This window comes from Solanum pennellii, chromosome 5, assembly GCF_001406875.1.
Source record: "Solanum pennellii chromosome 5, SPENNV200".
NCBI classification, from domain to species: Eukaryota; Viridiplantae; Streptophyta; class Magnoliopsida; order Solanales; family Solanaceae; genus Solanum; species Solanum pennellii.
In genome coordinates this window covers 48966765-48985174 of record NC_028641.1, presented here as the reverse complement: position 1 = coordinate 48985174, position 18410 = coordinate 48966765, and the positions used below count along the sequence as shown (strand labels likewise).

At 33.2% G+C, this 18410-nt stretch overlaps 1 protein-coding gene across 19 annotated transcripts; it reads right to left on the bottom strand.

The window, feature by feature from the left end:
- Positions 1-590: 590 nt before the first annotated feature.
- LOC107018498 lies at positions 591-16795 on the bottom strand. 19 transcript variants are annotated; one of them, XR_003578510.1, is made up of 11 exons: positions 16251-16701; positions 14481-14535; positions 14254-14297; positions 13524-13601; positions 9207-9281; positions 8868-8975; positions 8656-8762; positions 8008-8551; positions 7417-7465; positions 6924-7012; positions 604-6821 (listed from the first exon to the last, which is right to left on the bottom strand). XR_003578510.1 is itself a non-coding variant. In XM_027917188.1 (5 exons), exons 2-5 carry the CDS (start codon positions 16261-16263, stop codon positions 10328-10330), a joined length of 321 nt encoding a protein of 106 aa, XP_027772989.1. In that variant the 5' UTR covers positions 16264-16320; positions 16435-16795; the 3' UTR covers positions 10058-10327. The 19 variants fall into 19 exon arrangements, 2 of the variants coding, with proteins under 2 accessions (XP_027772989.1, XP_027772988.1); XR_003578515.1 differs by lacking the exon at positions 6924-7012 and having other exon boundaries at positions 604-6634; positions 6728-6821; XR_003578521.1 differs by lacking the exon at positions 6924-7012 and having other exon boundaries at positions 604-820; positions 6728-6821.
- Positions 16796-18410: the final 1615 nt, after the last annotated feature.

Here is an 18410-nt window from a genome sequence, read left to right as displayed (position 1 = left end):
TTTTTTGACATTTATGTGAATATCAAGAAATATGATATTTAGGTGAATGTCAGTATGAGATATATGACATTTATTTTCGACATTTAGTTAAATGTCATTATGAGATATATGACATTTATTTTTGACATTTAGGTAAATGTCGGTATGAGAATATATGACATTTATTTTCAATAATTAGGTAAATGTTGGTATGATATTACATTTATTTTGGACATATATGTAAATGTTGATATGAAATAAATGATATTTACTTTTGACATTTAAGTAAATGTCGTTATGAGATATGACATTTGTTTTTTCGACATTTATGAAATGTCACTTAAACTTTCTGGTATTTAGATTAAATGTTGGCAAATAAAATTTCAAGATACTTGTGACATTTATAAAATGTCACAATTGAAATTTCTCACACTTTACTTGCTAAATGTCATATTAATATTCTAACGTCGCCGCCAAAATTCTTAAACATCCCAGGAAACTATATATAGTTTTTCTCAAGACACAAATACATATAAACAACCTGTGCATTCAAAATTATCTCCTTCATGATAAGCAAGAAATATTATATAAAGAAAATATTTTCTAAAATATAATCAAAGAACAAAATACCAATATAATATGTTTTATGTAAAAGTAAACAATGTCGAAACAAATTATCTGTTCTATCTCAAGTAATAATCTCAACATAAACCAGCTAACTAACTCCTAATTAAAATGAAATTAAAATCTCCAGTAAATTTGCAATAAATCTTTATGAAATCATCAATCCAAAAGTCGAGCATGTTGAAGTCGATACTTGACCTCAATTTCCTTATAAATTCTGCACAAGAAATGCACATAAAAAAATTTGTAACTATATAATAATAGAAATTAGATCTGCAATAGCTAGAACAAATTGGGATATCAAAAATGACTAATTGAATTTTTCTAAAAGTAAACATATTAAGGAATTGGCTTTAAAGAATATACAGAGTCAGCAATCTAACAACGTAGTGGAATGGAAATTTGCATTTCCCTTTTACATCTGGAACATATGGCTAACTGAAACAACAACTACCATAATGACAAGAAAGAAGTCATTCCAGTAAAACCTGAAAAAGAGAAAGCATAATGCAACAACAGTAGATGTATTTGAAAAGGAACTCCACTGATATTGTGTGTATGAGTAACTATAATAAACTTCAAATAAAGTCCAAAAACAAAAACGTAGTGAAATGGGAATTCACATTTCCCTTTACATCTGGAACATAATGGCTAAATAGAAACAGCAACTACCATACTGACAAGAAAGAAGCCATTCCATTAGGATTACCTACAGACAGAGCAATGAAATATTTCTACATAGGCTTCACGAATAGCAAAAAGAGGAAAGGTAAAGAATTTATTAAATGGGAACCTGCTGATAGGGGCCTTAAACTGATTGTTCTCGGGTCTTTTTATCCCACAACTAGGCTGGAGGAGCTGGAGCAGTAATAAGGGTCAGAAGGGGCAACAAGGTAAAAGGCTTCTCGCAAATATCAATGTGAACAATGCTCTGTCTGATGAACTACATTACTTACAACTTGGCCATAGAATGGCAAAACAAATACATGTTATGAAGCTGCACATTAATGCTATGAAGCTGCATCAGAGATCATAAAAAAAGGAACTATGAACACGAAATTTTCCTCCTTTTGAAAGAAAATAAATATCTTGTAGTTTTTTCAAACATATCCACTTCTTTTTATTTGTGCTAACTACGGTTGTTCCAATCTTCTTGATCATGTTAGCCTAACAAAAAAATATTAAATTGATTATTGTGATACTCTACGAAATACAAAGCTTACCATTTTATTGAGTACATAAGTGTTCCAATTTTTCCACAAGGAAAATAAAAAAAAGAAGACATATGATTGCTTCAACAAAACAAACATTTGGTGTTGGGACAAAGATACAAACATCGTATAATACAACTAAGTGTGATAGCATTAAAATGAGTTTTTCCAACACAATGTTCACATATCATGAGTTCTTGACCACAAAACCTAGCATATTTATCTAGTCAACTAGTTCATCCAAATACCTCTAGATCCATTCCAACCAACTCTACAGATAATGATTTGAACAATGCACTAGTTTCCGTCAAAACACACAATAAGCCACACAGCAAACCATAATATCACTGTACTGAACTCAATGAAACTTAACATTCTATACAGACAAAAGTAGGGAGAATTTGAGCAGAATTGATCAATTAACTTATCGAAAGCAACATGATCAAATTCGCCAGCCATGAGCAAGCAGCTTACGAAGATATTATTGTCTTAAACCGCCAGATTAGAAAGTTGTATCTGAAGATTTGAAACGGCAGTGTATAGTAAGGGACAATCACATTATTTAGAAGATGGCCCGTTTTACAAATCTTCTCCTCTTACAAGGACTTTAAATGGCAGAGTATAGTAAGGGAGGATCACATTCATGAACTTAAAAATCAGTGTCAAAAGAACAAGAGAGGAATAGATGAATATTAGCAACCAGAAGAAGACGTAACAGGGATGGACACACAATGCAAGAAGTGGTCTACTCATAAAATAATCTCTAGTATTACACCATGGATGACTACCAACCTCCTGCTACCTTCACCACATCTCTTGCATCCCCTCACCGATTTGTCAGCTTTGTAATTTGGGTGATATGGTATCTATAACCCACCTTTTTCTGACATGCTCCAAGGTTGCTTCATTCAGGGAAGAAGTGGGCACTCTATCTCAAATTTTTTCTTTATGTTGGATATTGGATCTTGGGATTATCAGGCCTTGTGGCCACTGCAGATGCCTTAGACACAGAATTACATGCTTTGCTCAAGGGCTTACATTTAGCATGGGAACATCAACTTTTGCCTTTGGAAATAAACGTGCATGCTGAGCTGCTAGTTAATCTAATTAATACTGATTTTACTAACTTTTTACCTCTTTTATTTGACTGCAGTTGCCTCCTTCAAAGGCTGGGTGATCCTACTGTCTACCATGTCTACAGAGAAAAGAACAAATTAGTAGATAGCCTAGCAGTCTTAGATTTTTACAATAGAGGAAGCACCCCTACTGTTTGGACTACTACATTTTCGAGCCCTCCTCCATCAACTTTGGTCGTTTTGTGTGCAGACAAGCAAGAAGAAGAGTTCCTTAGAAGGATAAATATAGCTTCAGCCCACTCTTCATCTATGTATATACATGGAAGTCCCAGTATTTTTTCTAGTGCTCCTGTGATGGATGTAAATATTTTCCCTGCTAGTTAGTGCAGCAAGTTTAGTCACTTTTGGACAAAATAATATGTTTCCTTATTCAACAAAAAAAATAGACTCCATGCACAAAAAGAATGAACAAATGGAAAGAGAAGAAGGCATCAACACATACAATTATTTTGCAGCTCTTAATGATAGTAGCATAAACAAAGATAATCAACAAGATGAGGAGATTTATATTACAAGTTTTACAGTCACTGCTGAAAAAGTAAAAAAGAACAACGTGTCCTTGGTAAACTAATCATCATGTTTGATGTTTTTATACGTGTACTACATTCTTGGTGACAACCTGAGAGCAACAAGTTACAGGGTGGGATATGGAAACAATAACCTAAGACAAGTACACCACGGAGCTTCCTCCATGTCTCGTTTAAGGTGAATTCTAGTTTTGTTAGCATTCGGGAAGGCTATGCAAGGTTATAGTAGAAAGGCAAGTGATCCTAATCTCCTTACTCGTTCTCTTATTGGTGGACCTGATGCCTATGACAACTTCACGGATCGAACAGACACTATGATCAAACTGAGCCTGCCACTTATAACAATGCTCTATTTATTAGCATGTTGGCAAGACTTCATGCTGGTCACAACGGTTACAATCAGCTCCTCCCAGGTACATTTTAGTGAATTAACATCTTTATATGAGTATTCCGAGGATTCATCATAAAATGACTAGTTTTAGCTAGCTGTCCACCTACTACAACTTGCTTGGGATTGAGAGGAAGTTGTTTTTGTAGTACTAAAATCAGCGTATAACTCATTTTTTCTCAAGTTCTAACCTGTAATGGAGAAAATTCACTGAACGACACAGCCAGTGCGCTAAATTTTACCAGACAAGGAATTCTTACTCTTATAAATGGTTCTGGCAGAGTAATGTGGTCCTCTGATTCAACTAGACATGAGCAAAATCCAGTAGCACAACTCCTTGATTCAAGCAACTTGTTGTTCGAGATGCAACCGAGGATAAGCCTCAGTACTACCTGTGGCAAAGTTTTTACAATCCAGGTGAATCATATTTACCTGGAATGAAGGTTGGGATTAATCTAAAAACTGATTTTCATCGTTCCCTTTCGTCATGGAATAGGAAAATGATCCTTCCAGGGGTGAGTTTAACTGGACATTCAATACTGGTGGATTCCTAAAAACATTCATCATGAATGGTTCCATTGAACTCTAAGAGCTAGACCATGGAATGGCAGAGTCTTTCCTAATGCACCTTCTCTTGACATATCGTATAATAGTTATAACTATACATACTTATCTGATTCTACAGAAATATCATTCATGTATGAACTTGTAGACATCTCTTGAGTCTAATGTAATGGACATTAGCACAAATCATCCTTAAATACAAAGTGCAAACAGTATACCCAAATTTTATCATCTCCTAAGATAAAATATTATTCAATACGACTAAATCAATAATAGTCAATATGTTGTGCTTCAATCAAACATAAGACCAACTCTAGGTAAGACAAGCTAAGACGGAAGCACTTTCAATATAGGTACTCAATCAGAAAATTCAGATCCCTTTGTTATAAAATTCAAAAATGCTCAAACATAAACTTATCTTTGACAAAATGAAGGTGATTGATTTACCTTGTATCAAATACGTTGGTGGTTCTAGATGGACAGATTGGTCGAATTGAAAGCACAAGGGAGTAGTGGGGGAATATTTGGTATATTGAACACCGCATATTTGTTGATTTAATACACAGTTGATGGAAATCATATGACAGACAAGGTGAACCAGATGTGAGGAAGAGTAAAGCATTGGAAAGGCAGATTTAAAAAAATGGAACAAGGAAGCATTCAGCAACTTACAAGTGAGGATGAGTAAAGCATTTGAAAGGCTTTAAGAAATAACCAGAGCAATGAGCAATTAGAAGTTGAAAGGAACAAATTTATCAAAGCGTTAGAGGAAAATGCAACATCTAAAGAAATAAGTTGGAGACAGAAATCCAGATGCTTGTGGTTGCAGAATGGAGATAAAAACACTAATTAGAATTAATCTTATTGATAAATGAATGATGGAAGGAAGCTTGTTGAGGAAGATGAGTTGATTAAGGATCATATTCACGGATTTTATCAAGATCCTTTTACTGAAACTGAAGGTTGGAGACCAAGTTGGGAAGATGATACTTAGAGAAAATTACGAAATGAAGATAGTGAGTGGTTGGAGAGGCCTTTCACTGTTGAAGAAGTGGAAAGAGTAATCAACTTTTGCTTTTGGTAGCTTATTGGTACTTTAGTCAATAAACCTTTACCTTGTAAAAAAAGACAATCTAGATTATGAGATAATGAATTTTTTGTAGCCCATATTAAGTTCAAGTAAAAACTTATCAAATTCAACATTTTTCAACATACCAATGAAACTCAAAGGAAAAACAAAGCAGGAAACACTAGTTTCCATCATAACACACAATAAGCCACACATCAAACCATAACATCACTGTAATGTACTCAATGCAACTTACCATTCCGTAAGGCAGAAACAGAGGGCTAAAACAGAGTAGAATCAAACAATTAGCTTATCAAAAGCAATATGAGCAAATTCTAAAACTACAACTCCAAATCCAACTAAAGACTATTACATGATCAAAAGTAACATGTTTGTCGATTAATCCATATTAAACAAGAAAGAGGAATTAGTTGATCTTGTGATCATATAAATGTCAGGACTTACGCAAATTAAAATAAAATTTAGAATTTTACTGAATTTTCTCTAACCTCTCTTGTGTGAACACCTGGAACAAGTGATGATGTTGTTGACAATCTTTATGTTGGTTATCAGGAACATATTGCAAAAGAGGAAGGCTATTATAATTAAGAGAAACTATCTTTTCATCTAAAAAGGTACTTTTTTGGTGGGCAACACAATTATTTCACCTTCTTTGATTTAAAATTGCATCAATATTAATTCACAAAAGACTCTAGATATGCTTGTATTTCATTCCTTCACTTTATCCGCTATAATTTCTTCCATATCCCTTTTTGCTTCTGATAATTTTCTCTCCATCGCTTCGTTAATCTCTTTTGCTTCCTCTTTCGCCTCTAACAACTTTTTATCCATCGATTCCATCTCTTTTTTTGCTTCATACATCTTCTCGATCATCTGAATTTTCATAGCTGAGGTAGCTTTTTGAACTTCTATCTCAACTCTTGCATCAAAATCTCGTTTTTCAGCCTAAAATCGTTTATATACGGGGCCATATACTAAGATAGGAGATGCTCCATTTCCTAGAGTACGAACAATTCTATGAGTGTCTGATCCATTACATGGTAGTACATATCATTAGGAGCACTTCCAGGGACGTTAAACTCAGGATACACCTCGGCAAGATCATCCATTTGTTTCTTTTTGAAAGAAAGGTAAAGTAATGAGAAGTTTTCTTAAAAAATTGTAATAAAAAGAAAGTACCGATATATTTTTAAAGAGTAAGAGCTTACCATAACTTCACCACCTATCTCATTACCTGGTTCTTCATTCGCTCTAATGTGAGTTGAATACCTCAATACGAGTTGTCTTTACACCATTATTCATCTTCATCATTTGTTTGAATAGAAAGGGATTGACATTAAACATTCACAATAAGTATTATTTAATATATAAATTACAAAAAAATAAATAACGATTAGTTCATACATCGTGTATAATTTGAAGATGACTTTTTCTCCCTGATGTGTGTGGCATAGTCAATTTTTTTGACTTTCTTTGTTTCTCTCACTCTTTTCCTAGAAATTTAAAAACAATCATATAATTATATAAAATAGAACCTTAGGCAGGTCTACGTGGCGCCACCACAAACAAGCATTCTCTTTTAAAGAGTTGTGACTTTTTTAAACAGTTGCGACTTTTATGAAAACTTGCGACTTTAATGAAGAGTTGCAACTTTAATGAAGAGTTGCGACTTTAATGAAGAGTTGCGACTTTTATGAAAAGTTGTGACTATTCTGAAAGGTTGAGACATTACCGAAGCGTTGTAACTTTTTCAATTAGTTGTAATATTTCCGATAAGGCACAATAAATATTCTTCAACACTATCCTTTATTCACACAATAAGTAGAGAGTTTTCATCCCATTTTAGAAAAATGAAAATTCTAAACCTCTTCTTCTTCATAATTAAATATTTATGTACCTTGCTCCTGTTGAGTGGCTAACAGGCATCATTGCTTATCTTACAGTTCCTGGTATGTATTTTTACAGTCATTAGTTTATGCTTATATTATTAAGGATAAATGATAAGATGCAATAATTATTTATGTTCCTTTACATCGTTAATGGTTCTTACTACATAATCTTGTGCGTAAGAGAATATAGAGTTTTAGGTTTAATGACCGATATAGTTGAAGTATTATTTTACAAATTTTGTAATATTAAACTCCCGCGCAAAGCGAGGGTATTTTAACTAGTAATATATAAGAGTACATGTGCAATCTTGAATATATAAAAGAAATATCCAAGAAAAAAATATAAAAAAACAGCATAGTTGAGTTTGCCAAAGTGCAATCAATCTCTATACAAGAACATTTTGTGCAGGTTGGCAAACTGGGAATGTACAACAACATTATTTCAGCCAATTAGAAGAAAGGGACAAATCAGAAAGAACTTCTAACTGTTCTACAATAAGAAGTATAATCAGGGAAAACACGACATTAATAATTTATGATAACCTGTATGAAATTCTCATTTAGTAGAGCAAATGCATAAGTAGAAACCTAGCACATACCTTTGCTTCTTTTGATCTCCAATAATAAACTAATGAACGCCACTGATGTTCTTCAACTCTATCTGGACGATGAGCTAAACGCTCAATATCATTGTTATATGGGGCATATCCAATGTTTTTTGCTTCATGCTTTAATTCTTTCTATTTAGATCCAAATGACATCATCAGTATGCGCTTCATGTCATCAGTTGCGTTAGTATTTTCCAGTACATATATTTAATACACAATTCATTTATAAAATTAAATATAAAAATAGAAACATCTTAGTATATAGGTTTTGTGTATCTAAGAACCTTGATATGAGCCCATATTCTATCCTTGTACATAATAGGTACAAGCCTCCAATCTTTATAATTCAGTGACGCTAAGATGTCATTTCGTGCTAGCACACCATGTTTTGAACTCATCCTATTTCCTTCTGACCCAATAACTTGACCATGTTCATTCAATTCAATATGTAAATTTCCACCGTGTTTCCCCCATCCCGAGTGCATCATAGTGGGACCCCTAGTTTGCTTAGACTGCTCTTCACTCTCATTAGAATCTATAAATAATCAAAGATAAAAAGAGGTAAATTTATTATTTATATAAAATTATCTAACTATTTTATACTATGAAAGGAAGAATAAATATCATGATATTTAATACCTAGAAGATTTTTTTTATCATGTGATTCAACTGTTTCATTTTGTGGCCAATTTTTGGGCGTTGAGGCATTGACATACTTCCGATTTGTTGTTTTTGTTTCTCAAAATCTATAAATAATCAAAGACAAAAAGAGGCAAATTCATTATTTATATAAAAATTATCCAACTACTTGATACTATGAAAGTAAGAATATATTTTATGTTATTTAATACCTCGAAGATTTTTTGCATCATAGGATTCATCTCTTTCATTTTGTGGCCAATTTTGGGGCGGTTGAGGCATTGGCATACTTCCGATTTGTTGTTTTTGCTGCTCAGAATCTATAAATAATCAAAGATAAAAAGAGACAAATTTATTATTTCTATAAAAATTATCTAACTACTTTATACTATGAAAGGAAGAATAAATATCATGATATTAAATACATAGAAGATTTTTTGTATCATGAAGTTCAGCTCTTTCATTTTGTGGCAAATTTTGGGATGGTTGAGGCATTGACATACTTCTGATTTTTTGTTTTTGTTGCTTCGAAGAATCATATAAAAGCTCACCTTGACTAGAATTTCTCTGTCTTTTTCTTGTCATTTCAACGATGTTCCTTAGCAGCTATGAATCCTTCCAAATAACTATACACAAGTATAAAATAATAACTAACTATCATGTAAAATAATAATACATATAAACATATGAGATTTTAACAGCAGAATGAAGAGTAAAAACATCAAAGTCACTATTGTTCAACAATCAATTGTACTGAAATAGAGATTATACTACTATAGTAACAAAAACTAAGATATGTTCTCATCTTCATCATATGCTTCATTACTTACCAAAGTTTCTGGGTCGATTTCTAATCCTGGTACTCCTTCTCTAACTCATTCAATGTCTTCTTCAGTTTCAAATGTTGTGTCATCCAATTGCTATTCAGGCCACAACTCCATATGTCTTTCCTTATGATCAATTGTTGTTGTGTCATCACCTTAATCATAAACCTCTTGTCTTTACTTTAACAACCATTTGCCACTCCATTTCCATAGGATGATCGACATAAAACACTTGTTGAGCTTGAGAAGCAAAGATGAATGGTTTATCTCATAACTGATGTTTTGTATAGAGTAAATGATTAAAATTCACAAGAGTAAATTAATAATGTGAAATTAGGTCTTAGGTCTAACTCACACCCCAAAAGCTAGTTCAAAGGGAGGAGGATTTCCCAAGCCTTATAAGGAGTCCACCAATCTCATTAATCACAGATGTGGGACTTTTGTCATTCTTTAACACCCCACCTCATGCCCAGTGCTTAGCATCTGGTGCGTGGGGCAATTTTGATTTTGGGGGCCTCAACATCGGTGAGATGGGCCCTGCTCTGATACCATGTGAAATTAGGTGTTAGGCCTAAGTCACACCCCAAAAGCTAGATCAAAGGGAGGAGGATTGACCAAGCCTTATAAGGAGTCCACCCATCTCATTAACCGCCGATGTGGGACTTTTGTCATTCTTTAACACATGATAATCTTTCTCAATAAGCCCCTTCTTATTGTTCACCCATTTACATTCAAACAATACAAACTTGAGATTCTTGAAATAATATAACTCAATTATGTCTGTGAGGATTCCATAAAAAGAAGCCTCTGCCAATATGGGATTTTCTATCTTTTGTGCTTGCGTAACTTTAAGGTACAGCCTTTAACATAATACCACTATTTTGAGTTTTTCTCTTAACATCACGAGACTCTGTTAAGTGTCTAACTCCATCACATATATAACAAGTCATTCTTTTTGTTTGTATTAATGGGACAATAGATAAAGTTTGAATATCCTCATATATTGTTTCACCAACCATATGCTTCTTCTCGACCTAGCATTCAAAAATAAAGATGTGATCTAAAAGTTATAATTACCTATATAGTAATAAATGAGAAAATATTTTAGCTAGTTGATATTTACATGATTTCTAAACCATAGTTGAAATCATTCATTATGAATTCAATCCACATTATATCTTGATAGACGAGGATTTTCTTTCTTGATTTCTTTTATATGTTCACTACAGAAGTATAACACATAGCTATTTAATAAAAACTGAAATAAAATTATTTAATAATTAATTTCTAATTATATTATGATCTAATACTTACCCACGATATGAAGTTGTGGAGGTAGAGTTAAATAAAACATTTATGTGGGCTTGAGCACGTGTAATGTCATTAACCTTAAATCCTTTCTCTCTACTTGATCGACGACCCTCTGGGTCAGTCATTTCATTAGATGAAAAATCATTTATTAAAGATGGATTAGATTTATTCTCGACGTCATCTAAATACCATGAGAAAAACTTCATTAAGTCGTCTATCCAACGTCCCTTTGCAATCGCACCTTCTATATAACGTCTATTCCTTACGTAGTTTTTAAGACAAAGCAGGAACCTAAAATAGACAATTTTTAGAACACAAATACAATTTCTTGTAAGTGTGATGACAAAAAACAAAATGATACCTTTCGATAAACCACATAGAGCGATATTGTGAAGGTCCTCCCAACATTGCTTCTTCTGCTAAATGGATAAGTAGATATTCCATGATATCAAAGAAAGATGGAGGAAATATTCTCTCCAAATGACATAGAGTTATTGCAACTCAATCTTGGAGTTTTCCTAAGTCACCTATCTTCAAATCTTTTGAACAAATGCCCCTAAAGAAATTACTTAATTCAATCAATGGCGTAAGTACATTCCCTGGCAAGAGATTCGGCAAGGCAATCAAAAGGAGTTGTTGCATTAAAATGTGGCAGTCATGACTCTTCAACCCATGAATTGTTTGTTTCTTGAGATCAACACAACTTGAGATATTTGAAGCATATCCATCTGGAACTTTCACATCTTTTAGCACTTGTAAGAGGATGTATTTTTGTGTTTTTCTCAATGTGAAACATGCATGAGGAAGATAATATTTTCCATTAGCCTTTTTCTTAGGATTCAAAGCTTTTCGATCGCCATCTCTTGTAAATCTAAACGGCAGTTCAAATTATCTTTTCCTTTTCCATCAATATTCAGTAATGTCCAAAATATATTGTCAAATACATTCTTTTCAATATGCATCTGATCAAGATTATGACGATTCATATTGTCTTTCCAGTATACCAACTAAAATAATATGCTCTTTTTGTTCCACATATGTTGCACCAAATTATCAACATCATCGCATTTTCTTTTACGAGATTTAGCAAATAGATCTTTACGAAACTTGCTTTTAACATTATTCAATTGCTGAAGAATCTCAATTCCCGTCAACCGTTCAGGTGCTCCAACTCAATCCACAAGGCCATTGAATGCAACTTTATCTTCTCGAAACTTGTGTCCATGAGATAACCATCGCCTATGAGACATGAGACAATATTTTCTCCCATTTGTCAATTTGGTAGATTTAGTTTTGGTAAGACAACATGGACAACCATATCTAGTTTTCACACCATATCCTGATAAGTTAAGTAACCCTGGAAAATCACTAATTTTCCAAAGCAATGTTGCACACATTTGAAACATGTGATTGTTTGATATGTCATAAGTGGCAACACCAACCCACAATGGTTTAAATCATCAATTAAGGGTTGTTGATAGACATAAATATCATTACCTGGTGCACGAGGACCATCAATAACAGTTGATAATATCATATGGTTGTTTCATGCACAACCATGGTGGAAAATTATATGGAATAAAGATAACAGGCCATGTGCTATGTGAGATAGACATAGACTTAAATGGACTAAAGCCATCTGAAGCCAATCCAAGTCTAACATTTCGAGGATCTTGAGCGAAATATGAATGTGCTTCATCAAATTTCCTCCAAGCAGTACTGTCTGCAGGATGTCGCATTACCCCATCTCTAGTGCGACCTTCACCATGCCATCTCATTTGCATAGATATTTTAGCCGACATAAATAGTCTTTGAAGTCGTGGTACAAATGGAAAATACATAAACACATATGACGAAATTTTTGGTGTTTCAGAACTAGAGATAACTGATCTACCTTTGAACTTTTTGTATCTTGGAGCTTTTGCAAAACTTACAAGACGTTCTATCTTTTGTCTCGTTCCAATAAATCATACAATCATTTAGACATGCATGTATTTTTTTTATTCAAGTCCTAAATCTATAATAATTTTCTTTGAATCATAAAAGGACTTGGGCAATTTTTCACCTTCTGGAAGCACATCTTTTAACAACTCTAATAGCATGAAAAATGATTTGTTACTCCTTCCATTAAGACACTTTAAGTGTAATAGAAGAACAAGGAACGAAAGTAGTGAATACTTGCTTCCTGGATATAATTCACGTCCAGCTTCTTTCAGTAAGCGAAAGAATTCTTCAGTCTTCTTATTAAAACCCGTGCAATGTTGGTTTGACCCATCAAATCCTTCAGCACTAGTGTCCATATCAACAAAAAATGTGGGAGGAATTCCAAATGTTTCATGTAACATGTCTTGCATCTCATCACCTTTATCTAGTGATTGACCAATTTTTATGAAAATAGCTCCTCGCCATGATAAATACAACTAGTGTAACTAGTTAGAAATACATTAACCACAATATGTTCAACAATCATATCTTTTCGAACAAATTTCATATTACGACACTTTCGACATGGACACAATATTGCAGATGCACCTGACCTATCTAATGATGCAAAATGAAGAAACTCTTTGGCTCCATACTCATACAAATGATCAAGCCTATTAAATATATTTATCCAACTTTTATCCATTAAGTATAAAACCTATACATATAGAAAACAAGAATTATACCCTCATACTATTAAAGACTAATACCTCCATACTATTAAAATAAAACAACAAAACACATAATAACCTGCAAAGTCCACACAAAGAGTCCTGAAATTGATATCATTGTTCTTCCACTACGGTTGCTTTCTTCGTAATCTTCAAACTGCAAATAAATAGTTAAATTTCAACAAATCAATATAATGTATGAAGGCTAATCTTTTTCTCTGACATCTCTTAATTTACTCTCAGTTACTAGTGTTATTGATAAGATTTAAACATGTACTAATTAATTAAAAAGAAAGGTGCATATATTGACAATTTTCCAGTTCATCGATCAACTGCATCTATCAACTGTATTAGTCAATTTTCTTTGCATTAATAACCACATCATCATGACTATATCCTTTAAATGATCCATCTTTTCCATATCTATTACTTCTCCAATAACAAAATCAAGTCTTACAACTTTCTTAACTAGCAAATATGCCAAGGCATTTATGGTACAACCTCCATAAATTTGACCAGTACGTTTGTCTTACTATGATTGCTAATAAAGAGTCTTGATGGATATTTAAGGAATCGATGAGGTCTTGTAAGGCTTCATAAACATGGCTATATATGATTTCTAGGCAGCATCGGTGATGATTTCTTAAGAAACAAAGCCACAACTTTAGAGTGTCACTCTTTAAACCACAGTAACTTGTTTACAGATTCGTTCACAGTACAGTAACTCAATGGAAATTGAAACTAAAACCCTATGCACTCAAAATTATTGAAATTAAAACCCTATCAAATCGTCACAATTGTTTGAATACCTGGGAATTAAAATATTTGTAGGATGAGATGGATCCCGTAAAACCTGCAAGAAAATATAAATTAAGAACTAAATTGTGAAACCTTGAAACTTCACATGGTTCCAAAAATAAATACTTTCTCAATTAGTTAACAGCACTTGACACCAAAATCCTACTAGTGACTATGTGATCAAAGGTTTGTTTCAGTAAGATCATGAGTTTTTATGAAATAAAAACCTTAGGATTACCTGTGGATGGAGATGGCTACCGTGAATTTCTTTGCTTGAGCGATGTTGTGAGGGCCTGAGGCATAGGTTTTTTTTTTTAAAAAAATATTATTACTAATAGGAGGGAATATTTTATTGTAGTAGAAAGAATTAGAAGGAAAAGTTAATAGCATGAAAAATTAGAGGGAAAAATTAATAAATTTTCTTACTTAATAAACATAAAGATAAAAGTTATTTTTTAAGGTAAATAAGATGAAAGACTTATTTTTAAACTAAATCAGATCAAAGTTTAAGATGAAAATCTTTTTTTAAGCTAAATAAGATGAACATTTTATTTTTAAGCTAAATAATATGAAAGTTTAATTTTTAAGTTAAACAGAATGAACGTTTAATTTTTAAAACATCAATCATGAAAATGCACACACAAAATTATTTAAGCTAAATAAGATGGAAATTTTATTTTTAAGAATGAATAACTAATGTTTGTAAATAAAATGTAAAAAAATATTTTAAATAGGTTGAGGGTATTTTGTAAACAAAAAACTTATCCTCAAAAATTATACAATGAATATTAGTTTGAATATGAGACATTGGTGTTCGGATTCACTAAAATTTTAGAATTACAACATTTGGGTTTGGTATGAGACACTGATATTCGATATTTTTCGAATACAAATTATTTACCTAATGAATTTCATATATCAATAGGTTCATAGCTCATTAGTACAAGTTCAAAGAGAAAGTTAAATACTACGTAAGACACGAGAAGTTAAGTGCAAACATATTTAAACAAAAGAACACGTATGAAAAAATGTTTACCTATAGCTTTTAAGGCCAAAATTATGATATTACGTGATAAACAAGCCCATTCATATTAATCCACCATTGTAAAGGTCAAATAAAAAAATCTGTAACAATGTCTAGGGATCATACTAATATTAAGGACAAGAAAGAGAAGACTTATTGAGTAGATGGTTCATCAATGATAATGGTGAAAGGGAAGGGAAAGGAAGATGAAGCATCTTTAAGAACAAATGATCCTGTTGCTTTAAAAAGTCTGATTTTCTTCAACTTCATCAAAGTCTAGTTTGGAAAGATCTAACTTCTCTTACATAAATTTATGGGTTTAATGGATCATTGAATCACACAAAACTTTATGTCTCGAGGAACATGTCAACTATTTGCAATTCTATGACAGTGACTGATGACGACGTTCCGTAGAGTGTCGTGTTCCTCATCTAGAACATACTTCAAATTTGTGCATCATACTACAGAGTTAGTTGAAAAGGCAAAGGGAAATAACAGATTATAAGTAACATTTGCACTTTATACCAGTATCAAGTGCTACATTTGCCTCGAAGTTTTCGTGCCTCATACTCTTAACTGTGGAACCCTCCATACTCAGATTCCATTTATTATTTCCTTAAATTTAATAAAAACACTAAAATTCCCATCGACTTCAATATCATATGGGGTTCATGTGTGAAGCACAATTTCAGAGTAAGTTAAGTTGGGTTTTGCTGCCTCAATAACTCGAGTAATTAAACAGGAAAAATTTACCTACAACAACGAACTAACACTAGGAGTGCGGAAACTTCTAGGGAAACAGCAGTCCATCCCCAAAGTGTGACAACATCAGTAACTTTTGTAAGACCAACAGCAAGGAAAAAAAAGATCCAGTAACAATTAGCAAGTGGTGCCTCCAATTAAAAAAAAAACAATAGAAGTACCATCACCCACCAAAGAAAATGAAATTGACAATAACAACGGAGAATAGAATTGTAGCATAACCTTTATGCCCCATTTTCGCAGGGAAAATCTTGTCTTTCCACTGATTTGTCTGTGACCGTTGGGCATTAGACTGCACAACATTGAATTTCTAACTGTCATTCAGACAAAATATTGCTTCCCTTTCATATTAACTAGACTTTCATGAAATCTGAATAATGATTATCTGCTGGGAGGAATCTGGAACCTGCAATCTGCAATTGTAATCTTTAATCTGCAATAATCTGAAATCTAGAACTGTAATTTGTACTCTGCAATCACTTGTTTTAGAGAAGAATGCAATATTGCTTCCCTTTCATATTACCACTCTCTCAACTTCCACTTGCCAGTACTAGGTAACGAAATAATTTTAGTATAGTGATTTATTTGTGATTGATGTGACTTGATTGTATAAATATCTTTTACAATTTTAAGTAATTGTGCAGGTATAATGAGTCTAAGATATGTTTGGCACTCCTTACCAAGCAAAAATTTAATGTCTTTTTTTTGGGTTATAGTAACTTTATACTTTTATTATACAAGACCCTCTACTCTTTGGCTATGATAAACATCCTAGAAGATAGATGGAAAACTCCGTGGAGCATTAGCATGGAAGTGGCATGAATCAAGAGTTGGAGAAATAAGGGTTTAACGCATTTTTTATTCACATCCCAAGGGAAGGCAATTAACTAATCCCTCTTCCTTAACCCCTAACTAATTAACTAATCCCTCTTCCTTAACCCATAACTAATTAACTAACCCCTAAATTAATTAATTCAAGTCACTTAAAATCGAGCAGCCAAGACAGACCCTCAGAGACGAGACCACGATAAACGATCCATTTGTCAAACGACGGCCAAGGGACCAACCGTCATGTTGGTCCGTCGTTTTGGTTAGATACTGTGCAAAATAGGCCTCCAATGGATTTGTCTAAGTGTTCATCAATGGTTGCCATCGATTCGCCATCGATTGACACACAATCCGTTGATTGGCACTCGTTTGTGCACACTTCCTCTTGGCCGCTTTTTGCCAAAATGCAAGGGTCCTCCTCAAGGTCCTTTTAGTTGGTCCTTGGGGAGACCTGCCCGGACGTTTCGACTATGAACTAACTCTAATACATGACAGACACTCTTCCACCAAAATTCATCACTTTTCGACTCCTAAAATTTAGTCAAATAGGTTAAGGCACACTAGCACCTCATTGAACTAGTTTCCAACGTCATGGACGTTCTTTGACGTTTTGATTTCCAAACTTCCTAAATTTCTCATATTCATTATTTATGACCTTAAAGCAGTGTCTAAACCCTTATACACCTATGTTAGGATCTAGGTCACTTCATAGACTTTTGGAGTATTACACTAAGTCAGTTATCTGATGACGTTTTGGTACATATACTATCTTTTCTTACTGTTGAAAAGCAGCTAACACAACTGTCCTCTTAAGGCGGTGGATAATCTTGTTGAAATGCATTTATCGGCTTGATTTTTATGCTACCATAACCTTGGAAAAAGTAACCTTGCAACCCAACCTACAGAAAAGGCAAATGAAGAAGTATCTTAGGTGGGTCAGCTATACTTTGCAAATGTGTAAAGTGCAAAGACTAGACCAATTTCGGGTTTGTGTTGATCTGAACAAATTCGCAGTATGAGATTGATAAATGTATTAAATTTGTGTTTTCTAGGAATTTCAAAGACTAGAGTTAGACTTATCAAATGATGATGAGTTGATGATCCGTAATGTTATACTTTTCCAACATGGATCCTTGGTCTTGGTGATTCTGCTGACTCTTCTTCTTGCATACCTCATTCTAATGACCTCCAAATGCTTTAACGTGTCGATCAGAACTTCAAGTGTCTAAATGTGCTGCTGTTTAAATCAGTAAATGTCACGGGCAAAGTTCTTGAGTTCTTTCTACATTATTGTTCATATCTTGAAACAATGGTAATTCGCGGATCAGTAACTATTGTAAATTTGGAAGTTTTTGGTTCGTCCCTCATGTTGAGACACTTGGAGATATAGTACTTCTACAATGTAAAAGCACTTCAAATTGTTGATACAAACCTTGTTATATTCCTGAATTTAGTTGGAATGGAATTACTGCTTATGAATGTCCCAATGCTGGTTGAGGTGAAAATTTCTAGTGCGGGATTCAATCATATTTTGAATTGCATATCATCTTGTCT

Excerpts from the sequence above, each read along its gene's own strand:
- LOC107018498 (XM_027917188.1), bottom strand. Across the intron at positions 13,602-14,253 it reads ACAAATATTTTAATTCCCAG|TTTGAAGATTACGAAGAAAG; the intron begins GTATTCAAACAA and ends ATTTATTTGCAG. Across the intron at positions 10,514-13,523 it reads TCTTTGTGTGGACTTTGCAG|GTCGAGAAGAAGCATATGGT; the intron begins GTTATTATGTGT and ends TTTGAATGCTAG.